Source organism: Enoplosus armatus, chromosome 11 (assembly GCF_043641665.1).
Source record: "Enoplosus armatus isolate fEnoArm2 chromosome 11, fEnoArm2.hap1, whole genome shotgun sequence".
Lineage (NCBI taxonomy): Eukaryota > Metazoa > Chordata > Actinopteri > Centrarchiformes > Enoplosidae > Enoplosus > Enoplosus armatus.
In genome coordinates, this window is record NC_092190.1 from 13,078,587 (window position 1) to 13,104,321 (window position 25,735).

The 25,735-nt window shown below is 40.7% G+C and overlaps 1 protein-coding gene across 1 annotated transcript in view; it reads right to left on the reverse strand.

Annotated features, from left to right (window-relative positions):
- The window catches only part of myo3b (myosin IIIB), a 50,853-nt gene that overhangs the window by 19,606 nt on the left and 5,512 nt on the right, over nucleotides 1-25,735 (reverse strand). The window contains exons 8-24 of the mRNA XM_070914528.1: nucleotides 25,039-25,184; nucleotides 19,540-19,605; nucleotides 16,763-16,918; nucleotides 13,868-13,952; nucleotides 13,660-13,776; nucleotides 12,812-12,916; nucleotides 12,463-12,546; nucleotides 12,154-12,356; nucleotides 11,981-12,079; nucleotides 11,783-11,897; nucleotides 11,557-11,683; nucleotides 10,750-10,960; nucleotides 9,806-9,953; nucleotides 8,393-8,546; nucleotides 8,111-8,199; nucleotides 7,213-7,342; nucleotides 758-837 (exon numbers count right to left, since the gene is read on the reverse strand). Of these exons, the coding sequence (XP_070770629.1) occupies nucleotides 758-837; nucleotides 7,213-7,342; nucleotides 8,111-8,199; nucleotides 8,393-8,546; nucleotides 9,806-9,953; nucleotides 10,750-10,960; nucleotides 11,557-11,683; nucleotides 11,783-11,897; nucleotides 11,981-12,079; nucleotides 12,154-12,356; nucleotides 12,463-12,546; nucleotides 12,812-12,916; nucleotides 13,660-13,776; nucleotides 13,868-13,952; nucleotides 16,763-16,918; nucleotides 19,540-19,605; nucleotides 25,039-25,184 (2,115 nt within the window). The remainder of the gene's footprint in view (nucleotides 1-757; nucleotides 838-7,212; nucleotides 7,343-8,110; nucleotides 8,200-8,392; nucleotides 8,547-9,805; nucleotides 9,954-10,749; nucleotides 10,961-11,556; nucleotides 11,684-11,782; nucleotides 11,898-11,980; nucleotides 12,080-12,153; nucleotides 12,357-12,462; nucleotides 12,547-12,811; nucleotides 12,917-13,659; nucleotides 13,777-13,867; nucleotides 13,953-16,762; nucleotides 16,919-19,539; nucleotides 19,606-25,038; nucleotides 25,185-25,735) is intronic.

Below are 25,735 nucleotides of genomic sequence, written 5' to 3' on the forward strand. Positions count from 1 at the left end.
AAGGAAGAGAGAGGTGGATAGACAAGAGGTAAAGAAGCTGAAATTCACCTTTAAGGGGGTTTCCCACTGTAAATCATAATGTGAAGACCAAGTAAAAATAATGGACAAAGACGTCTTCAGTTTCATATCTTACAGACATTATGATTTGACCAAATGCTTCCCCTTAAAGTAAAATAAACACAGTGAAATGAAACTGTTCTGGTGAGAAAGTTGACCCTGTTATTAAGAAACCTTTTGGGGTAAACCACAGTAGTGTGTGTGATGACATAAAAAGACACTCAAACAAACACTACATGAAGGACCTCAGTACGAACATGATTAATAGACAATATGGATCTAAAAATGTTCAGTGTACCTCTTAGTAACTAATTTCCGTGTTGCTACATGAAGATGTATTGTGGAATATTATACTCATGAAACTATCATGGCCTCTTATTGAAGTATGTTGATGCAGTTATTTGATTTTGTGAGGACCTACAAAACATTTCTACAATACTTTAGTGCCCATTAACAACAAAACAACAATAGTTCGGAAGTCTGAAAGACTTTTATGCCGTAGACACCAAATGCCAGATGGCGATGCTGCACCACCACAAGCAAGACAGCAAACATAACAGGGTAGTCAATTAATGTGGCTATGCTTCACAGCACAAGTTTTTTACTGGGTTTCTTATGGTGCAATGCCTGTGAGCAACAAATAAAACAACATTATGTTCTCAGATGTGATGATTTGTGCTACGGGAGCACAAAGCCTTACCTTGGTGCGTCCTGAACCGAGCTGCGGAGGCAGAGATCTGGAGGCAGCCGTGACCCGGGCTCTGGACGTCGCCAGGTTTCCTGTTCAAAACCAAACCACAAAAAACACAAGTGGTCATGTCAGGGCTTATTTAAAGCTTAGAAAAGCTGTGTGGAATAAAGGGAAGAAATGATTATTGAGAGCAAACTATCAAACATGGAGACAGAGTAAACACTTTGGGGTGATATTCTTTTTCAACATACAAGATACAAGAAAACAAAGTGAACAGCTACACTGCTATGTTAACAGTAGTTTTCATACTGCAGCACAGTATAAAAAGACAGTTCAGATGGAGCCTAAATCTGAGCTGAATCCCATGGACTCAAGAGTGCAGCTGCATGCACAGCAGTCCAACAGCCCCACACACAGCGGAAAGGATACGAACATAGCATATGCAAGACAGTCTGAACATTTCAAAGTTTCTGCACAAGATGTCCAAATGTTTTCTCTGGCTATATCTTCAGAGGCTAAACTGTGATTAATAGCAGTGAAAGAAGCCTTTGAAGCAGGATTGGTGACATCAAAGTCCTAATCCATGGGTGGCAGGATTTTTATAATGAGTGGGAAGTATCTTAACACATTTCAAAGGGTTTACTCCATGAATAAACAATAGCTGCACAGATGTGCCACACACACCTTTAGAAAAATACGTCTGCAGACACAGGAGGCAGCATTACCCAAGCAGGCGTGTATGGCAAGGAGGAAAACCTTTGTAAGTTTTTTAAGATAAAGCTGAAGTGACAGGCCAACAATTGTTCTAGATTTTCTACTGCACACAGACGAACTTCTAAAATGCAAATATTAAAATAGTCGGCTTCTGCTATATAGTTTCAAGACTCGCGTCAGTTGTTGAGGACGTGGTCTGACAACGAGCCAAAAACTTAAAGACTGGATCAGCGCCTGCCTTTCTCAGAGGACTCGGCGCTATCAAGTGTGTATTAGAAGCATCAATCAAACACTGGAGAGATCAAAATCAATTTATGATGGATTAATTAACAGACAGACCACTTCTAACTTTAGACAAAGAACGTCCTACTTGTGCCAAAGGTTTTAAAGTGAGCCAAAGCAATGTGGCGTCTCATGGGACAAACATACACGCATGGACACACACGTACACACACACACACACACACACACACACACACACACACACACACACACACGCACACACACACACACACACTCTGCTGTAGTCAAAACAAGCCAAAACATATGATGTGAGAGAACTTCAAAAGGACTCAAACAGTCTTTTAAGCTAGTGATGATGCTGCTTTTAGCGTTTGACAGTTATCTGCTAATTTTTATTTATTTATCTACTCATTTATTCTGCTATTAATTCATTTTGCATTTGGTAAATAAACTAAATTCAACATATTCTGTCACATTAAAATATGCACTTTCATATTTGTTAATAATGTGCTTGGGAAAAACTATCCACAGGTTTTGAGTCTGAACCTAAAAATAGAAGAAAGGAAAGTGTAAAATATGATAACATGGAAATATGAGCAGTTAATTGCTCATTATGAACACATGTTTGTGAGAGAGGGCCTTGTGTTTAGGATCACGGGGACAGATTTTACAACCTCAAATGCCCCTTTGGCACAATCTACACACACACACAAAAACACACACACACAAAAAAAAAACTATGATCTTTGAGAACAGGAGCCGTTAAACTGTGTCGGGTATATTACCAGCACACAGGCAGGGAGGGCCCCGCTCCAATTAGCCCAGAGTAAAGCTGGATGGATTAATTGGAGTGGGTCTTGTGCAAATGAAGTGCGCTCTCTCCTCTCCCCATTAGTGCTGCTGGGCCAGATCATCTGAGCACATTTGTCATGATGAATTAGCTGCTGCGAGTGGAACGGGCTCGTGGAGTGTCACTGTGCTTTCACGCCTCTCACTTCCATGACACCATCAAGGGGAGATGAAGGGGCTGCGCCGCGATGAGAGAAACTATGACAGTTGTACCTAAGCCTTGCAAATGGACACTCGCTGCTTTCTTCGTGTATTCCTTGGCGGGTCGTATTAATTCAGTCTTCTGGCGGGTTTCATATCCCCTCCTGACTAGATGATTAGAGCACGGGTTAATAGTCAGCATCCTCAAAGATTTTTGCCTCCTGAGACATGAAACCAAGGGAACACCTGTGATGTCCGGCCTGAAAGAAGACCTTCTAATTTAGATACAGAAGGGAACTTGTCTAATGATGTGGATTATAATTATTCAAACACAGACGGGCAAGAAAAGGGAAGATTTGTTCTTTGACAGAGGACTCAGTTGAAGAAAGAGGCCACATATGTTTTTAGTTACAGCTTGAGGCAGTTCTTACTTTTGTCAGTGCTCTCAAATAGACGTATGATGATAAAATAAGAGTGAAGAAGATTTAATATAAAAGCTTGATAATTAAAAGAGGCGAGCAGGTGAGGGGAATATGTCCCATCAGGTCATTCAGTCTTGAGAAACAGGCGGTGGAGGAGCGTCCCACTGATCGTTTCTGCTTCACGCATGTTGCTCTTGGCATGGACTTCCAGGACAAACACAGAGTGTGTGGGGAGGGGGAGGAGAGGAGGAGGAGGGGGGTGGGGGCAGAAAGAGAAAAAGCCTTCCTTGGCATCTGTGCGTTCACTTTGAAAATTAAGCCCAGCAAGAATCTTGTAGGAAAAAAAAAAAGCTCAAGCTGGCAGTTGTATTGGGGTTCTATTGACAAGAATAGTCAATGTGCTTGGGATTAAAAAGCAATCCCGCGTTCAATATGACACCTCCCTACATGCTTTTATGAGTGCCAGTGTGCGCCTTGTACTTCAGAAGCTGTGGATCGAGCTGTCGACACGGGGGACAATCAAAGTTGTAAGAGAGAGCAGCCTTCCCGAGCTGAGTGAGCAGAGGCTTGCTGGATATCTCTGCCGCTCTCCCGCTCTCTTTTTGAAAACATATGATCTAGAAACTCAACTCAGCAACCAAGCAAATGAGATTAAAGCACCCATAACCCCCCGCCACCCTCCATAACCACCACCGTTTATGCCTAGAGATGGCTCCGGGGGCTGTTGATTTAAATGCCATCCACTACTGTCAGAGCAGATCAATCATAAAAAGCATGGTGTAATTGGCTTTTAGTGACACAACACAGTGTTGCATTTATCAAAGGATGTTGTACCATGTGACTTAGGAGAGCTGGCTCCTCGCTATTGATGTGCGGGGCTGTCAAAAAAATCCCACTGCTGACTCAAAACATTCTCCAACACCACGATTAGGGGAGAAATTGAACAAAAGTATTACTTGGTGAGTGTCTCTTTCGGTAGCGAGAGCACATGGAAGTGTCGGGAAAGACTGCGGCGTCTGCCCACTGGGATGAAAAAAAAGGGAGAGGACTGGGAGAGAACAAAGAGCCAAATGTTTCATATCGCTGGGAGAAGCCTGTCATTTCTACACAGGAGGATCTCCTAACATGAAGGGAGACGGAGGGAGAAGCAGAGGACGGGAGAACTGCAACTGTGGCTTCATTTGAAGATGTAAAACCAATGTAAATTGCTCAGCATACATGACGGACTTGAACTTATAACCCCTGATATCTCACAGGGGAACATTGTGCGTATGTGCTTGTTTGGTTAACTCATCCAGTGTTACAATTGTAAAATATAATTGACTTTCCTGACGGTAGAAATTCAGGTCAGAAGTCTTGTCGCTCACAAGAAACGTGAGACCTGAGTTCTGAGTTTATGGGCTTATTTTATGGGTCTGTATCATTAAGCATCAAGCATTACAGTAAAGTTAGACCCTGATATGGATAAAAAAAAGTAAAGGAAGTACTCAGATCCTTTACTTAACTAAAAATAGCAATACCACAGTATAAAAATGCAGACATATTAGCAGCAAAATGGCAGTGTTATGTTCATCATATATCAGATTGATTAATTATTATATGATGCATTGTGATGTGTAAAGTCTTTGCCACCCCATGCATACATGCAGCAGTAAATCTGACTTGTAGGTAAAATATATCTGCAACTACAGCTCTGCATACATTAATGCCCCTGCTTAAGTTAATAATTCAAAATGATCAATGAATTGCAACACTGTAGTGCAGGTCTTGCTCATACCAGTGATTTTCTTTTCTCTTCCAATAGTATACACTATAAAGTGTTAAAAGGCCTGTTGAAGACAAATGGTGTATATCAATAAGAAGGAAAATACAGGAAATAGTCTGTGAACTCTGCACATCCTCCATTTTCATTGTGCTCTGACAAAGGACTGGCAGTCTTGAAGTGCTGTGTGTGCAGATGTGCTGTGCTACAAGCAACAAGGCCAGCAGCAGCCACACACACACACACACACACACACACACACACACACACACACACACAGACCCATACTGTGACCGCAGGCTGCCCAGGCCCTGGTAGGCCCTACTGAGCCCAGCCAATTCAAACACTGTGATCCCCCTGATCTGGGAAAGGCCCTGGCTCTGATGAATTTGTCCATGCAAATACATCCCATTTCCTCCGACAAAACACCACCACATGTCCAAGCCTCAAGGACCCACATTCTGCAGGGCTCAAGTGGCCTCGCTATTCACCGCCTGGGAGCTTTTTACTTTCTGGGGCCCTCCTAGTTTCCTACTGTTCTCCAAACATGAACTGCTTCGAAGCTCAGACCATCACATCTCAATCTGGTGTGCGGAATAAATGGATAGTCTACTGAAATATTGCAGAAATGTGGACTGTGTTTTAAATATAATGTAGAGGGAAATTATCTGGTTTAGAGGAGTTGTTTCTGTATCACTGCAGTTCGATATGTGTACCAGCAGAAACATTAACATTCACTGCATGTTTGTGTGTAGTTTGACACCCCAGATCCTTTATTTTACTTCCATCACAGTGTCACAGGCTGCAGGTCTACGAGGGTGTCCCCTAGTGGTGACACTGTGAGGAGGCGACCCACAGTGTGAAACCACCCTGGTGTAAAACAGATTTCCATCAGATCCCCCCAGATAATGGTAATTTCACAGATAACAGTGAATCTATAATGTGAAGTAAAATGCAAATTAAATCCCCCCACAATTTTTACCCTGAAGAATAGATTTATAATTTTCTTATGCTATACTGTATCTCAGTTTAAACGGCGCTCCATCTTTTCTGGACTGATAAGCCGGTGCAGAGTGTTTCATAGCTTTTATCTAATGAGATGATCTGCAGTTTCACAAAGTGCAATAAGAAAATTGGACCTCCAACTCCAAAGAAATAACAGAGCGAGAGAGAGTTGACTGTGAGCATATTGTAGCCACACTGCCTTTAAATGAATTACTGTGAGCTTTGGTGGAGCTTTTCAGGATAAAATGGCTCAAATTTCACAAACACATTAACAGTTTATTTGTGTGACAAATCATCACATTAACCTGATCCAGCAGTCTGAACGGCAGGACAGACAAAAGCGCAGTGGAACAAAAAGGAAATCAAGAAGCTTTTAGACCAAACTGACACTATGTCAGCAGCAGTAAACATTACAGCACATCTTAGTATCCATTCAGTGCCTTTGTGCCCTGAAATGAAGTGTTCCCTGAATTTGTTTTTATAGAGTGTACTCCTCTGAAGCCGTTAATTGCAGAAAGGAAGTGGCTGAAGGCTCCCTTGTGCACAACCTGCAATTGAAGTTTACAGACACATCGCACAGATTTCTACTGGAGTCTCAGCTAAGGTGCCTTTTGTGAATTGAAGCTCCTTTTAATGCCACTGGGACTGAAAGCAGGCATTTACAGGTCGCTAAAAAGGAAGTGAATCACATAATGTGGCTTAGCTGAAATAAAGAAGGAAGTGGGAATCTGATAATTTAACACATCTATTAGCATTTCAGCTAAGTCAAGTGACCAGGAGGCCTCAGCAGCAGCTAATGACGGGCACATTACTCTACCTTCATTTAACCAACAGAAAAGAGGTGGGAAGAGTTGCTTTTGTGTTCTCTAAATACTATTTCTTCATCCCCTGGGTATTTAGAAACCTTATCATAAAAATATCCCACTGCACCCACAATCTGTAGATAGCATTCAGCAGTGGGAAACCAAGAGGGACAGCTTAGTGAAAATAAAAACAGAGCGCCGTGCAGAGCGCTGAGCCTCTCAAGAGATAATGGAGACTGCAGATTTATCCGAGCACGGCACACAGAGGCTTGAAATGAAGGGGGACCAGGAGATGCCTGGGAGCCGCGTCTTTAAGAAACCCACTTACCTGAACGTTTATGGAAGCAGTAGACACCAGCACAATTCACAGAGTAATACAGTCAGAACCCGGCCTTTGTTAACAATAGTTTGTCTCAAAGAAAACTTTCCATTTCCATTGTGGTTAGCGGTAGAATAATGTTCCTGTCAGTGGCTGAGAGGCTCTACGTTGCTATGTTTTTCATTGAGGCCTAAATCATAGCATACCTGTTTTAGTTAACGGGCTGGAAAACAGCTGCTGCAAAAGTTTGTTCTCTGATGTTCTCAGAACCACGACGATGTCTGCAGGAAGAGTGTCTCTGTTCTTCTCCAAAAATCCATTCACGTTGTACATTACCTGTCGAGTAGGACATCAGACATAAACAGTCTAAATGTTATTCAGATTTTTAGGAGCCAATCTGATTTGTCTAATGTAGGGCCGGGCAATATAGATGAAACTAGTATCATTAGATTTTTCTGATATCAATGTATGTCATGAAATTAGGTCAAAATATAGAATTAAAATGATGTTTAATGCAAGAGGCCAGAAGACATTTTGACCTGTCACAGAAGGTTTAGAAAATAAAATTAATTATGGCTGAATTCCATTTATCTGCTTCAGTTTCAGGCTCCTGGTATTGTGCATGCTGGCTCACTGTCATGACATACTGGGACACTTGAATAGAACAGAGCAATTATTAATGTTAATAGTAACACCTGTGGTTTTCCCACTATGACAAGTCAAGAAACAAAGGCCTATGAACTATGTTTAACTGTTCTACATTACAGAAATCAGCAAAAATTGCTTCACACATGAAATGCAAAAATGTCAGACTAATTTTGTTATACTTCTAATTACAGTTTGCTTGGAATCATTAATTAATATGATCATATCGTCACTGACAGTTGATAAACATTAACAATTAATTACAGCCCAGCCTAATCTTGAATATTCAAGACGTAATTCAAATTTGAGCAGGATCTGAATGAATTAGTTTATAGAAAGAGTTTTACTTTAGCTCACCTTCCATTTTAACTCTTGTTAATAAATGTCTAAATCTCCACTCTTATCACAGCAACAAACAGGGCAGAAGGTTATTTCTTGCACACATCAAAAGACTCACACCTTTCCTGCATAATGCTGAATCCCAAAACAAAGCTCCACACGCTTTGGTATCCAGAAGTACTTGCAGCGCAAATTGTCCTCAACTTTATCTGCAGGCAAGAAATGAGAAAGATACAAAAAGATGCTTTAAGCAGCACAGGTAGGAAAGTGTTAAAGTATATAAACTGTGAGACAAGAGCTGCAGCTACATTCAAACAGTCACCTCTGACCTCTTCTACTCGTTAATCACGATTTTTGTTTGTTTGGTGTCCGAGCATGTTGCAGGAGTAGCTCCAGGCTTACCCACTAAGGTCTGGTCCGTTGCCTGCGGGAAGCGGCTCTCCTCGTCCAGCAGGGACAGCAGACCCATGGGCTTCTGCAGGAACATGTCCAGGATGGGCCTGTTGTCCTCGTACTCAACCAGGCTGGCATCAACCCCCTCGCTCTGGTATTCCATCTAATTAGGACCAGTGAATGTAGAACAATCTAGTTAATGATTTCTCTAAATGACCCAATTAAACAATCTGGGCTAAATATGATTTGTGAATTTGTGTGGGGGAAAAAAAAGAGTTTCTAATCAACAAAACCAAACAGCTGCAGCCGGCTGTGTGTGTGTGTGTGTGTGTCTATGGCTGAAGTTTACAGCATAATAGAGTCTTTTACTGAATGCATAAAACAGAACAGCTCTGAACTAACAAATAGAGCCACTTACTTATTCATAATTTATTTCACTTTGCAAATAACCCAGAGTCATATCATATTATTGCATCTATTTAAATTCAGATCAAAAACTTGGTTTAAATATATATTTTACTAATAAAGTGGAACCAATGGATCTAAACCGTCCTCATGTTTAAGTCATTAACTCAGAATAATCAGTGTCTGTGTACAGCGAGACTGAAGACATCTACACCAAATACACGGAGCACCAGCCCTTCATCAGGGGCAGCTCGCACTTGTTTGTAGAAGAGAAACTTTTCAACAGGCTTAAAGGCCTTATTTTCAATGCTCGCTGTTGTAATTAATGTGTAAATGTTAAGTGTAGCTTTCAATTTCCACAGTCCCTGTGCTGGAGAGTGCTGGAAAGTGTAAATGAATGAGCAGGGAGTATTATCAGTTTTTATGTGCGAAATCCTGCCTCAATAAATGACCTTGTTTGTATTTTATTAAGTGTATTCTTCTGTACATGTGTTGCTGTCTGCATTTAAATGTAAGAGATTGAGTTTACTTGTAATAAAAAGTGCTACATAAATAAAATAGCCCTGCCTTACCTTGTTTTTTCCTTTGATAAGGACTGTTGCAAAGTTAACACACACACACACACTAAAAGGCATTATGGCAAAATGGTTCTTGATTAATGTCTATTCATTTCCATCAAGGAAAATAAAGACTTCTTCAGGGTAAACAACTTCATTAAATCAATTAAGAGAGTCATTTAGTGGTGCCCAACAGTATAAACAATCCTTTACACATCACAGCCTGGCTAAAAGCAAAATGTTCATGTTGAGAGCATCTCTGCCCTGATGGATGTGAAAACACGCAAATAATATTAAAATGACTGATTTCCATAACTGCGAGGGGGATTTGTTTTGCTCAATATCTTTTATTGCAGAGGAGTGTCGCTTTGTGGATGCTTTCATTACAGTGACATCAAAAGCATGATGCATTCACACATACCATCAATAACCTCTCTCTCTCTCTCTGTGTCAAACTCACCTGTTCGAGGGCAAATATGTGCTGGTTGAAGTAAAACTGGATCTGCTCGTTGGCGATGTTGATGCACAGTTGTTCAAACGAGTTCTTCTTGAAGTTTTCAAATCCAAAGATGTCCAGGATTCCCACATTCATGCCGCTCTCTGCGGCACTTCAAAGGAGGAAAAGGGGACAAACAAACTTATTCTTCTGTGTGACGGAACAAGCGAATCCCCAGCAGGCGTATTAATTGATAAAACTTTAATGATAATCCAAGTTCAACCCAAATACTGAATCTGGTCTGGACGGCCTAGTAGTCTGATGAGAAATCATAAACATCAGCTTTCAGAAAAGTCAGAGCTTCTTAAATGGTTTTATTTCAGTCTCTATTGATTTAACCTCGAGTCATTTCCAATATCTGCACAAACAATACTGATTTCAACAAGACGTAAGACCCTGCATTTCATATTCAGTGCTTAGAGCTGATACTTTTCATGATCAGTCATTACCCACTGTCTGTAGAGGTCACCTCTAGCCAGTGCTACCGGGTTATTAATAGCAATAAGGAAACGGCAAAGATGACTGGAATGCAGACAGGAACTCTGGCTTTTGTACATCTCTGAAAGACGACTCCTTGACAGTCGACGCTCATATTTATGAAGGAATTCTTTTGGATCAATGAACAGCCTCTTTGCAGTCTCTCTGAAGTCTGTTTAATCATCTGAACATTATTTTCTCTGCACGCAACTCTGTATCAAAAATTTATTAAAACTTTTTTTTTGCTCTCCTTTTTCTTGTCTTGTGCTTGCCCATTGATATTCTCCTCTGCATGTTTGCATCTACCTCTACAGACTTCCATAAAGGTCATCGGAGCTTTGCAGAAACTCTGTGTGATCGCTCAAGATAGTCGAAGAGGAGAGAGTAACAGCGAACGTCCACACAGATGTTCATCACCGGCACACACTCACCAGATATTCATGTCAGGCTGCAGCAGGGAGTTGATGCGGTTGACAATCCAGCTGAAGAGGCGTCCGTACAAAGCCTTGGACATGGCGTCTCGGACGTCGGTGGCTTTGTCCACGGTGTTGGTGCGGATGATGGTCTCGCCCCTGGTGACCACACACTGGGAGGTCAGCGCCTCCTGGAGCTCCTCAGGGCCGATGCTGAGGAGAGACGCAGCTGAGAGAAAAGACGAGAGAGTTAATCAGTATGATAATCAAGAGCTCATCTGCCTTTATCATTAGCATAAAAATAAGCCTTTTACTGTGGATGTCTTGGCTCCTTTACATGCTTTATGTAAATGGTTAGGGTTCTGTGCTTTTGGAATTACAGAAAAAAGTTCCCCTATTTTCTGGGTAACAAGATATGATTGATTCATTGTTTAGTGTGTGTAATGTACATAAAAGTGCCCACAAAGGCTTATATTACATCCAATATACTGTTGCCACAATGAAACATCATATGTCACAAAATATAAAAAACATAAGCTCTGTGAATGCATTTCTCAAAAAGGTTCCCTTATTAAAACACAACTCAAGTCGTTTAAAATTCATCCGCCCAGAAAAAAGGAGGACATTTTACTACAGAGTGCAGTCCTTAAATCATCGCACAAGGAGGAATAAAACATAAAATAGCCTCCTTTTATTAATCGCATCTAAATCACACAACAAACTCTCTGCTCTTCAGGGACACCATTAAACCGACCTGTTTCTTTGGCTAAAAGAAGAGTATCGCTGAGCATGACAACACACATTGCCTGATGTATTGTATCTCACCGTTCTCTAAGGCCTCCGAGTTAGGAACTTCACTCTTATCAGTCTGGTGTTGGGATGTGATGGCAGCAAATTCAATATTGCCAGTGTTCAAAATGGCTGAAAGAATTCTGTAAACAGAGTTGACCTCCTAAAAAAAGAGGGGGAAAAATACAAATATTACAGTACTTTATTATAGTAGAGAACCAAATACTCTATATATACTATATTAGATCGTGCATCAAAGTACCTCTTCAGTGAAGCCGATATTTCGGAAACACTCCTGAATTGCGTCAAACTGCTCCTTGTACAGTTTGCTGGAGACGATGTCTTGCATCACTTTGCAGTGCTGACTGTCAATATACCTGCAGATGCACATTATGACCATCAGTGTTAATCCCCATGATGGGAAGGGAAAGATGGCAGGAATACTATAAACATGTCAAACCTGGGAGGCGTCCTGCCTGGTAGGCTGTAAGTCTTCAGCTTGTCTTGGTGGTAAAGCCCTGCGTATATGTAATAAAATATGTGGAAGTTTTTCTCCCCCCTGAAAGAAATCAAAGTAGTAGTCAGAGTATGACAAAGGGAACTCCAGTCAGACCAAGCCTGAGCAGCACATACACAGCCTGTTTGATGACCCTCGACTTCTCCAGCAGGTACTCGGATATCTTGGCCCCGATGACCGCTCCAGTGGGTGTGAACTTCATCTCCAGGTATTTGCCAAAGCGGCTGGAGTTGTCGTTGATGGCTGTGCAGGCGTTTCCAAAGGCCTCTACAAGGGGGTTCACCTGCAAGATCTTCTCACGCAGTGTCCGATTGTTTGCCTGAGAGCAACAACACGTTTCTTTAATAAACTATGGCATCATTTCAAGAAAGTTTAGAGTAGCATTAACACAGTTAACAATGAGGATGACCACACTGCTACTATACCTTTCCCAAGAAGGTAAGATGTTGAACAATCAAATGAGCGCTCTCTGTTTTCCCTGCACCGCTCTCCCCACTGATTATGATACACTAAAACAAAGGGAAACAAATCTAGTGAGTAAAACATCAAGCAAGGAATATTACAAACAATTTTCCTTTATTCAACCAGGTAGAAGTCTTGCAGAGAATTAAATCTCTTTTTCAAGATAGACACTTTTGTCCAAAGTGCATTCAACTCTCTCAAATAAACATTGTTTAATATGATTTTATTCGAAGATTTTCATCATCATTGTATCAATGTTACATCAACAGGGTTGGATGTTTCCACTAATCAAATGATTTTTCTGTAGAATACCTGGTCTTTGCAGAACGTCACCATGCCTTGGTAGGCTGCATCTGCAGTAGCAAAGATGTGCGGAGGGTTGTCAGCTCGCTTCACGCCGTGGTACAGCTTAGAGAACTAAGAGAAGGCACATACATGAACAAGGCACATCATGTTCAGTTTTAACAGAAAAACTCAACTTGGATTTTTGTATTGTTATAATTTCTCAAATCAGATTTTCACCTGTTTTTAATATTTCCAACAAACACTGACTCATCTCCAAGCTTTTTACAAAAGCCAGCCTTGCTAGAAGCTCTGTGAGGCTGTACTTACAGCGGTGCTTTGAGCTAAATGCTAATTTCAGCATGTCAACATGCCGATTTTTAGCAGGTAAAACGTTTACCATGTTCACCCTTTTAGTTTAGCATGTTAGCATGCTAATATTTGCTAATTAGTACTAAACACAAAGTACAGCTGAGGCTGATGAGTTTCACAGGTATTTGGTCATAAACAAAAGTAATGTACGAACTGAAATTGTGACCTGATGATGGCGAGGGATCACAAGTTTTTACAATTCAAGAGAGGATCATGAATGTCTGTACCAAATTTCATGAGAATCCATTAAATAGTCGTTGAGATATTTCAGTCTGGACCAAAGTGGTGGACCGACTGACCGACTGACCAACTGACATTGCCATCCCGTTTCTGCTGAAAATTGTATTTTTAAAATCAGATTTTATGCCAGATTTTTGTATTTGTTTTTTAATCAGGTTTTCAACTGCTTTAATATTCAAAATAAACACTGACTAATTTACTGAAAAGCATTTCCATTGTGACTGGGAAACTACTGGGAACATTTGTGTGACTGCTCCTCAACCAACCTGGGGAGAGTAGATGCTGAGATTCTGGAAAGGATTCAGAGCGATGAGGATGTCACCAACGTAAGTGTACACCTGCAGCTCATCGTACCTCTTCTGGAGATGGCTGATTATTATCTCCTGCAGAAAAGACAAAAAAACACACATAGCATCAACAAGATTGTACCTTGGACCGATCAATGCATGATGAGATAAACACATTAAATCTTACCTCATCTAAGAACTCCAGGTTTACCAGATCATCATCAGGACAGCTCTCTATTATGAGGGTTTTACGAGTATTGATCCTCTCGTGCCTGTATGAAGCCAAAGACATGATAATGCCTCAGAAAGCTGTAAAGTGACCACCACATGAGAAACAGTAGTTTGACTGGCTGGATGTAAGAGCCAGTCACTTCCATGGTTTGTGTAAAGCCCTTAAAGCTCTCCCAGGGGACACAGCTCCCATTATCACAGGCTGTGATTGCACTTCATCTGTGTTTTGACCTATCACTCTCCAATGAGCCCCGGCGGGCAGAGGTCAACACAGAGCCAGCTGCCTCCACGGGACTCAGGGGACACCAGAGAGTGTGTGAAAGACAGCAAAAGAGAGCTGTGTCTCTGAGTGCCAACTGCTTTATGTGTCTATATACTGTACATGTGTGTACATACATACAGTAGGCTCCAAAGCACAGTGGACAATTTATATTATATGTTTGTGATATTCTACAGTCATTAAATCCCATGAAAAGACCAAAACCTACACTGAATTGATCCTAACATATACTGTCTGTGTATTCCTCTGTCATAGAGCTCCATTGTTGTCAAAAGATTATCAATAACACATCAGTGAGTCAGTTCCACATACAGCGTCCTGATGCTGTCAATATCCGCCAGGAGTGGGAAGTTTGTCCTTCCTAAATTAGTAACTGTTACCTCGTTTCAAGTCATTCACTAAATTGAGTTGCACCAATAAAGGCTATAGTAATATGTAAATTTGTTGCTCGGAAATATTTGTACCGCCTTCCACTGAAAAGCTATCAATTAGCTTATGTAACAGGAAGTCACTGGAACGTAACTGGCAAAAAATAACAGTTTAAGGGGGTCTTGTGATATTTAAGTTTAAGTATTTAAGTTAACTGACAATTCTTTGCAATTGTGGGTCGGACTTTATTTTACTTAAATATGCATAGATGGAGAGTTATGTCTCAGAGTTACGAGTATTCTATATGCTAACCTAACCAATGATCTTTAAATTAACTTTATTGGCGTAACATTTGTAATTTGAGGTAAATTGCATTGTTTTTTTGTTTTGTGTTTTTATTAAACAGCATTTTAATCAAATGTCAGGTCAGATATATCGACTATATTCCATATTACCTCTTCAATCTAAACGGGTCGTATATTAACAAGCTACTGTTAGCTTTGACAGTTAGCTCAGCTAGCTAGGCAACAGTTACACCAGGCAGTTACTGGGTCTAAATATTAAAACTTAAGAAGAGTTGGTGCACCAATTGTGTATTAATAACTGAAAATAGTCCACAACAATCGCACTATTTACTCCTTTTTGAATGATGTTTGCTAAAAATTACAATGCCCTGTCAGCTGTTTTTAAAGATTTATGTCTTTAGTGGGAACAAATAGACTTTGGGCTAAGTGCCACAGAGTAGGGAAGTCAGAAAGTAGTGAGTAAGACTAACAAATTCTTGGTTTTGGTCTTTTCATGGGATTTGTTGACGATTGAGGAAAAAAATTGAAAAACACCAGCCTTGTCCTTTAAATGAAAGCTATTGACAAAGCATCCAAACACTTCTGGTTGCTTCTCAATCCTCAAAACTGCACAAACAATAAAATATCTCATTCACAAGACGTATCTATAATCTATTATAGATTATCTATATCTATAATTTATTATAGATTATAGATAATCATAACATTAACAAAAATATTCAAGCTTCAGGTTAAGAATTGTTTCTTTGTATTCATTCTGTATTCTGAATATAGTGTAAATGCAACGGTGCAGAAATAAAGTCACATGCTCCATATGTGGTCCCTCTGAAGTGAATACTTGTCATCACGTCCCTTTAGAGAAGGACTTGAGACCTCCAGCATCTACCTCTCTGCTGCTTTGAAGTAAATCACACTATTCCACCTACGGCAGCTACTTTTAAGTTCTCTATGTCTTTATTCTTATCTGGAGTCATTGTGTGCTGATCTGTGGCATGAGAGACTAAACCAGGCGAGCCCAGTTCTCGCCCTACAAGCTCCTAATCCCATTATCCACTTTCACTGTGGACAGGAATTCGGGATCAGGCTCAGGCACCGACTCTGCACACTCTCGGGAGTAAACAGAGCTGGCACAACATCAAGACTCTCAGTCAAGGGCAGGTTCAGCGAACTCCTTTATAATGAAGATTAAGCATTGCCAAAGTCAGTATTTCTCCAGTAAACAACAGGAGACTTTCTGCTCTGTCATTCACTGCCATGAGAGTGTCTCTGTGAACTATTCATCATGACACATTTTAGGATAAAACCTCATGAAATCACCCTCTCTGTCTTTACATGTACATTTATCTAGCTATCTAGACAAAACATAAGAATCTTGTATAGTAGCTGCTATTACAATCTGTAAATAAAACCGATTAGCTCATTCAAAACCAAGCAAAAAGAAATCAGCACAGTTGAAAAAGTCTCCTATTTTCAGAAGTAAATCAATCTTGAACAGTATATTTACTCCATCATTGGTTTAATCACACGGGTGTGGAAGTGCTTTGTGCTAAGGACTCCCCATCAGACGGCTGCCACATCCACTGGCCTAAATGGCATTTATTAATGTAAGGTTAGTCAGCACAATCACTCCTTCTGAATTAGTCACACTCCCCTACCCTAACTTCCTTTTAATCACACACTGGAATGTCCATTACTGGGGCTCATCATCATTTCAAAGTGTAAGAAGATGAGACCCTGCCCCCTACTGGACAGAAAGAATACCACCACTCAGTCAATGCCCATCCGCTGCAACAGAGATCTCCAATGACAGCACACATATGAAGCAAACAGCTTTGTCATTGCAGCACATTATTTATTCTGCACTGGCAATTTTAGAATGAAACATCAAGGGACTTACTTGGTTTTGGTTTTGCAGCCCGCTTCTTGCTGCTCCTGGATGAGAGCAGCTAACTGCTGTTGGAGTGCCACATCTTTGCCGTGGGCCTGATGGATGAAGGGATGCTCCAGGAGGTGGGTCACAGATGGACGTGCCTCAAAATCCTTTATCAAACACCTTACAATCACAAAAAAAATATAAAGCAACATTTAACACCTCAGACAGACAAAGCCTCACACATTATCTACTAGTTTTTTTCAATCTTCAAATGAGAGTGAATTAAACAGCCGAGGAGAAACTGTACAATCACCTGAACATTGCAGACAGCTGATTTGTCTGGATCAGACACTCACAGCAGCAGGGAGCTCCTTGCAAGTGTTTTAAAGTCTGGGTCACTAATCTGTCGTTCTCTGTCTGAGTACCACATGGTCACTATCACCATGGCCCCCGAGTCCAAACAAGCCCTGCTGGGGCACAGCAGTGAGTCCTATCTGTGATGTGCAGTGTTTGCCAATACGTGATGGCACTTTGTGATACGGGCCCCACAGCTACAATTCAGCATCAGTTAGCTGCAGATACAAATGGTTGCAAAATATTGACCATGAAGCAGCACACACCCAGGAGAACAAACCTGGCTTTCATTTCTGACATATTCTGATATATTGTGTGACAAAAACTTTGAAATTAGAGGCCTTGAAATCCCCACCTGAACGCAGCGATGCATCCATCAACAACCCACATTTCTACTGTTCAATTACTTGTTCAGCTAAAGACTTTCAACTTTCTGGATGTGTGTGTCTGTGTGTGTTTGAGCACTACAACACCAACGACTGCAGACAGAGGCAAGATAGGAGAAAAACAGCTATCTAATTCCTACCACCTAATCTACACTGAAATTCTGTTTCTTTTATCAGTTTGTTCAGCTCTGAAAGTTAATTCCATGAATTCATTAGCGTCAGGACATTAAGCAGAGGTTGCTGCTATTAGCAGGGCTGTGCTGCCGGGATGCCGAGCGGCAGGCCACTTTGTCACAGAAGTCAGCTCTTTGGCTGCACAAGTGCAGACACTGGTGATGGATTTATTATCCTGAACCCCCCCCCCCGCCCCACACACACACACCTCAGTCACACACACACACACACACACACACACACACACACATACACACACACACACACACACGCACACACAGGCCTAACGGGGCTGAAAAGGCTTCACAAACAGCCTGCAGAGCTTGATAACATTGTCCAGCCTCCCCACATTGAACTCTGCTGGGCTTTGTTTGAGGAGATTATTTCTGATATGATATCACACAATCCATTAACCCAGATTACAGAGCTGCAATGCAAAAAGAATCCAATGAAAACCTTTGCAATTACAGTTGTAAAAAGTATAAAAACTAGCATCACTGCTTCTACTGTGTTGGCTGGTTTAAGGGACGATATGCTGAGACCAATCAATAACTCGAGTGACACAAAAAAGGCCGTCAAGGCAGATGGTCTGTTTGTTTTTTCAATTACTCCTTTTCAGTTATTGCATTTCACTGCAAACCTCCAACATAAATGTTAGCTGGAAACCATGCCTACACAAATAATTGAATTTTATTTTCTCATTATGGCTCAGACTCACACACCTCTGCCCAGTAGATATTAAGGTTGTATATTCTGAGCAACCATTACAGGCCACCCCCGACATTATTAGCTTTGCACAGTGGAGGAAATGATAAGTTATCTGGGCCTCAGATAGAACTGATAACTCAGGTGAATTAGTTTGTTCCTCTGTGGCAGATTTACACAAATGAAAGTCAATGAACAGAGAGACAAGAGGGAAGATAGAATCTGGCGATAAAATATCAATTTCAATTCCCTCCATGTTTACATGCACATTCCCACCTGCTGACAATGTCCTACAGCTAATGTTCAGCTGTTCCTGATTTAAAAAATGTTATCTCCATTTATGTTTTATCATTTCACACTGGACAAATTCTGTATACCTTTTTTAAATTGTCATATGGAGTAGCGGCTCATATAAACGATACCAAGAAAGTAATATGAATGTTTATCATCTAAGTCCTATACTATATATTAACAGCACTCTGTTAAAATAGTATAAATTGTGTATCATGTATTTTTTGTTATCACATATCATTGACCGTGGCGACACTGACATGTTATTAATAGTGACATACTGACATTGCGTAAAAGAAAGCAAATTGCAGCAATAAATTATTTACAAGTTGCATTTTTATGTACATTTGATGTTTACCTTTGTTATTTCATGTTTAATAGACTTTTATTTGTAGTTTTTTGTTTACGTTAAATATTCTGCTCCAGACATACAGTATACTTTTTGATTATTTTCTTAGTTCACTTGAATTTACCTTGTGAACATAGGCTGAAATACTGTATTACATTATGCAAATAAAGTAAATATAAATGCAGATCTTTCCTCCTACTCCATCCCTAAACCATCCCACTCAACCACTTCATCTGCACCACACATATCTTACCATATCATTATTTATTAACAAAACAAACTCTTAATGAACAACATTTGAGGTATTCTTACCCAAAAAGGGTTATGTTATGTCTATGTAAAAATAAATAAACAAATATCGGCCGATTTATCGTTATTCTAAAATATCTGCCTCAGATCTTCACAAGAGGTCGGGCTCAACAGTAAGTGTTGCTGTCTACTGTGCTGCTTACACAACCCTTTTTGGGAAATAACTGCTTTTCCAAAGAGTATGAAAACAAAAGAGGACAAAGGCTGACAGGTTGAAGTCAGAGGACACTTACTGGCCGATGAAATGGCAAAAACTTCTGCACCACTGCTCTGGATTTCGTAATGTAGGGGAGGGATTTCTGAAAAAAAATCACACACACAAAAGTCAGCATAAAATTCGCATGAAACAGTGACTTTATTAAAAACATTCAGATGACATCATGATCGTCGCAGAATATTAAAGCCTTTGAGCTTGTCTCCTGACTTAGCTGACAAATGATCACTGGCAGGCAGAGTGTGACCGTCAGACTCCTGTGAGAGTTTTTTGGTTCGAGGACGAGCTGGTCGGGGTCCAGGTCTGTGGCAGCCACAGAAAAAGTGACAAATGATAACAGCTCCTCCACTGTCTGGCAGCAAGCATCTGCCAATGGGAGCCAAAAGTTATGGGAGCTAGTTATACCTCTGTCAGCAGCATTTACGGAGGCCATCTATAATGAGGCTAACACTTTTCAAGTGCGCATGATGACAGGAGGCAGGTCTGTATGAGGAGCCAAGGCTGGATGGGCCAGAGTACAGTCATCTTCACAGGGAGCTGCCAGTCTGACAGCTGGAGGCTGAGCCTTTTGTCACTGTCAGGCAAGCAGTGACAGACCTGGTCGAGACGTTTATTAACTGTGTTAATTACTACACACGTGTTGTTTCACAAAGCTGTCAGACAGATGTTAGAATACGAAATCTCAATGAGTGAAAGCGGAAAAAAACACATGAATTTGGATTTAAAAAATGAAAACTGTTTCATTTTGTTTATCACAAACAAACCAGAGGTAGAGGCAGCTACACATTACACAACATTTTTGACATATTTTTCTCTTCTTTTGGAATGGAGGGGATGATGTTGGGGTACAAAATTTGTCATTTTCCGCAGCACTAAGTTAGTCGAGTCTTTGATAAGGATTCAGACAGGCAATCCTTTCCAAAGTGCAGATCAAAGCCAGTAACTGACTGCTTCAATGCAACCTCTAATATGAGCCTGAAGACACGTTCTCGCCTTGATGTTGTACCATACTGCTTATACATTACAAAGTCAATATAGCAGCATACTGCTGATACCACTGTCAAGTGCGCTCATTGTGCTTAGCAAATTCAGGCAATTTTTTCTTTCAGTATTTGTGAGAGTGCTGGCTCATATTGTAAACACAAATGGCTTATTCAAATCTAGGTCCAGGCAGAGCTTGTACTGTCAAGACGTTCCTCAGAGTGGATTGAGGCAAAATCACAGAGGTGTCAACAGCACTTGACGGCTGTAACTAAGCCATGAAGGAAGACAAAAATCAGGCCATTGAAATATTTGAAAAGGATTCTTCATATGCAGAATTTCCATTTCCCTTATGATGTAAAACATTGTTATTTTTCATTCAAGAAATTCTTCTGCTGTGCGACACTGTATTCAGCAACCTCTCTTCAGACTCACTTAAAATCTTTCCATTCACCCCTGAAACAAACGCTGTAAAGGGTTTGAATCAGTATAATTATCATCATCATCAAAGTCCACAATATGGACATTAAGCCATAACATGAAGTCTCTGAAGGTGATTAAATTACCAAAACAACAGGCAAACCAGCAAAGTTATGAAGGATAATTGGGAAGTTATGCTGTTGACATTGGGGGAGAATAAGAAGTGAGCAGTGATGTCCTTTAAATTGTACAAATAAATCACTGAAGATTCATTATAACTAAAAGATTCACGCATTTGGTTGAAAAACATACTGTTAGAGGGGATCAGTGTCTTAAAGCAGAAACACAGTGGCCTTTATACAGGCGTTACAGAGAATGAGTAAAGGGTCCAAAATAAAGACTTATTCAGCGAATGGACTACCCGCTTAAAATTTCAGCTCATCCATCACCGCAGCCAGAGCACCAGCACTTCTTTGCGCATACATGCATGAACACGGAGAACTACTGCTACATTTATCATGTCTTTGGCTGCCACATCTCTAAATGCTGCAGTCCTGGACACCACACAGAGCAGTAAAATAACGGCATCAAAGATAGAGATGTTAATGCTTTTTCTCATGATTGGAAAATCATCCAACCAGCCAAAGATCTCTTGTCAGGGGTCAAGACTGCATCAGTGTCTGATAATAGGGAATCTGTCACATGAAGGTGACTGGTTACATCACTCCATCCAAACAGCCTTTTTTTTATTACATAAAATGGCAAAGTAGACAATCAAAGTCATGTGAGTTCTTTTAAACGATGGCTGGTTTTCGCAGTAACAACGAGCAGTTTGTTGAGAGAAACACTGGCAGGCTACACACAGTTTCCAACTCAGCAATATTTCTGACACTCTCGTGTGACAGACTGAAAAGTCGACAAGTTATCAATCAGAATCATCCAGAAGTGAAATGTTTCACTGTTGCTGATGAATAAAGGGTTTTTGAGCAATGGCTTTGCGAAAGGCTCTCAGAGAAATTATCCACAAATACGTGTAAAGCACCTGACCTTTCCTCTAGCGCCACCATGAGGTGGAAATTTGTGGTGTTGAGTGAAATATCTTGGCAACTATTGGATGGATTGTAATGAAATTGTGGTCCAGGTATTCATAAAATGTGATATGTTTATAAGGATTTACTTTTCTTTTCACCTAGCACCATCATCAGGTCAACAATTAGTCTAAAATTAGACAAATTGGATTATATATATATTGGATTTTACTATCAATATAGTCCAGTAATGCATGGATTTAACATATTATACAAAACACAAATAACACACAGGTAACTTAAGGTCACTCCAAACTTGATTTTTCACCTCTTGAAAGATTTCATTCTGTGTCAGAAACTGCATTGATATCACCCTTGGCTGTTCTGCTCCACAGATTTTAACTCGGGCTTTTTCCATGAAGAGCTGTCTCTTACAGCACACTGGTCTGGATCTCTCTCCCCGAGCCTCATGATTTGATTAGCCTTTGTTGCCTGTGACAGGCCATCATTTACTTCTGTCCTCCGTCTCGTTCGTTCTGGTCTCCACTCAAACAGATATACTGTACTGTTAAATACGTGGCTAATATCTACAAGGATCTGGCAGAATAAACACAACCTTGGACGTCTTTGCCAATTGCCTCTGACCTTTACAACACATTTTACACAGACTTTGGTTTGACTTTACGTGGACACTCTAACGCTCTACAGCATAGAGAGCATCAGCGCAAGCAATTAACCTTTCCGCATATTAAATATCACAGACCCTCTTTGTCTTGAGTATCGGTAATTAATTTAGCAGTTGATGATTTTACAACTTTACCCTCTGACATGCTCCATTACCTTCATTCATGGTCACCATGGACATCACATATCTGTCAAACGCACTATAACACTCTCAATTACTTGTAATCATAACAAAAGCCTTGGTTTCAACTTAAAATTAAAACTGAAGCTACAAAAACTAGCAGAATGATCTTTGAACATATGTGTTGATTGACGGTATGTCACAACTCATCAAGTATCAGATATTTCTGAAGCACAAACAGACGACGCACCAAGGTGACCCTAATTCATGGAGCTCATCAGCGTCCCCTCTGACAGACATCAGAGCTCTTCTTATCGTTTATAGCCTGCTGGGACGAGAATCATTTCCACCTGTGCAGGTTTTTCCTGTAGCACAACCAAAACTGTGACATAATGGCTATCTGCTGCTAGCCCCTGTAGTCAAAGTGGTGATAGCAGCGAGTGTTTATTTGGTCCTCACCAGGAGCCATTAAATCTTTAGCTTGACAAGAGAGACTGTCCAGTGAAAGCTTACGGTGGTGTTCTCAAAAAAAGAAAGAAAAGAGACAAACAGCATCACGCTCAGGTGAAATAGCACCATGAGAGAAGGTTGACTACACGCTACTCGGACATATAAGAAAATGTACAACATGAACCACAACTGGGGGGTAATTTTCTTCAATATTGAATAATATCTTGTGTATTATATATTTCTTGTTTACTATCTAGATGTGCTTCATTGAGGAGGGATGATAAGGTGGATGATACACACAAGATTAACTACGTGACAGTGAATCCTTTAGCCTGGAAACACGTTACTGGGCACAACTGTAAAATATCAGAGTGATGAAAATGCTTATTGGATGTTTTAGTGCTTGTACGGTTTCATAAAACACGTACTACCCAAGGACAATACTTCAGGAAAGGCCCCTCTGGTAATGGTTTGTGACGTATCAAATAGAGAAAATCTACAACTTTGCAATCGTCAAAACTAGTGAGAATGAATCTCTCTGATTTCGTCATGAATCACTCTCACCGCCACTAAAGACCCAAAGGTGAAACACATTTCCCTATTTAGAAAGTAATTCATACAGGGGCCATAATTTACACCACGTTTCCTCGTGATTTTATTCTGACATGCCGCAGTGATGGGAAAATATATTTGAGATAAATGACACGTTAACAGAATCATTTCATGCTTCAACACATTTTGCTGTGATTTATACCGCAACCGCCAAGCCTTTAAGGTCCCACTTCATACCAAAAGGGCAAAATATCTATTTTGATTGGAACGGAGACGGAGGAATGTCAGTTAAAGATATACGTCCAATTCTATCAACATCCTTGTTATCCCCAAAGTCAAAGAGTGTTCAGTCTGCAGTAATGAAATAGGATTGGACATTGACAAGTGAAATGCATATGCCCTCTCTTATTATGGCGACTGTTTGAAATGTGCTTGCTACTTGACAGAAACCACTCATCCAGTTCCAGGTTGCTTTTTTAAACATTTCCCAGACACACAATCCCTAAACTACATCTATTCCTAACAAGATGACGTGTTATAAGAAGAAGGAGAAAAACCTAATTCTGAATTAGCAGCATTCACTTTACTCAGCATCCTCCTCCTTGCTCTTGTAATTATTTTAAATTCTGGTTGAATTTGGTGCTGATGAAATGCTGCGTTAGCGCCATAATTCCTGCCACACAAGCCATCCCTGCTCCTCCTCTGGCTTGGCAGGGAGGAGATAACATTGTGACGGGGAGGAGGTGACAGCCTCATCTCAATGTGAATGGAGCTAATCACCAATGCAAATTGCAATCAGAAGGGCATATCTCTACCTAACTGAGAGATAATTGCGCGATTGTGCTGATAACAAAAGGTCAACCGCGTGTAGCCACTAAGCTCTCAAATGATCATCAGGCACACACTGTCTCCAGCAGTGAATATTTTTACAGATTGAATCACTGCATTAATCTTAAGGTAACACAACTACATTTTTTGATGGTGAAAATTTTAAACACTGATTATTCAGCAGATGCCTTTCTGATTGAAAACATGAAAATGCAATGGCAACAAGAAACATGGATCAAACCAAAAAACATAAAAGTTTAACCCCTCATTTGCTAAATATGTCATAATAAAAATAACATCCATTCATCAAGAAAGCCACTGCCTTTTCTTTTCATCACCTCTACTGTCAAATTCAGTTTGCCATTGTGCTCCGACATAATGGAAAGCAGTATTTGAGTGTCCTTGTGTGGGCAGCCTCCAGCTGTGTGGTGGGAGCGCCCTCTAGTGGACTCACCGAGGGATCTTGAAGAGGGCTTTAACTGGATGCATCTCAGCCAGCGGGGGATCTCCGTCTGCCAGCTCGATGGCTGTGATGCCGAGCGACCACACATCACAGCGGGCGTCGTACGAGTAGTCATACTGCTGTTCGCAGGCGATGACCTGGCAATGTGACACAACAGTGACCATCTGAACAACTCATTCAGACTAAAATCCAGACAAATCTGCCAGTGAGGTGAGATTAATGTACTTTTTGCCTGAACATTGTGTCACATTCTTGAGATATTGAGTAATAATTTAAAGAAAATTATGTTCAAAAGGATCATAAAGCTGGATTTTACTTCCTTGTTATAGCACTTTCTTACTTAGTGCCTAAAATCTGGCAGAGTTACAAACATCTATATTTATGGACTATTTAAACACTGAAAGGTAGGTCGGGTCAGTTGCCAGTGGTAACGGTCAATAATTATAACTGACACCACATTTTATAGCTGAGTTTATTCTAATTGCCCCTGAGGTCCCTCCCTACCAGCCCAATCACCGCACCTCATTTCTGCCAAGGAGTAAGCCGAGGGGCCACAGACTCCCAGCTATTAACCTTGAGGCGACCTCAAGAGCTGCACCCGTGGAGGGGAATACACAATGACACAGGGGAGAGTCCCACAGAAATAACTGAGCCTCTCTCCCTCTCTCTTTGTGACACACATAACAGA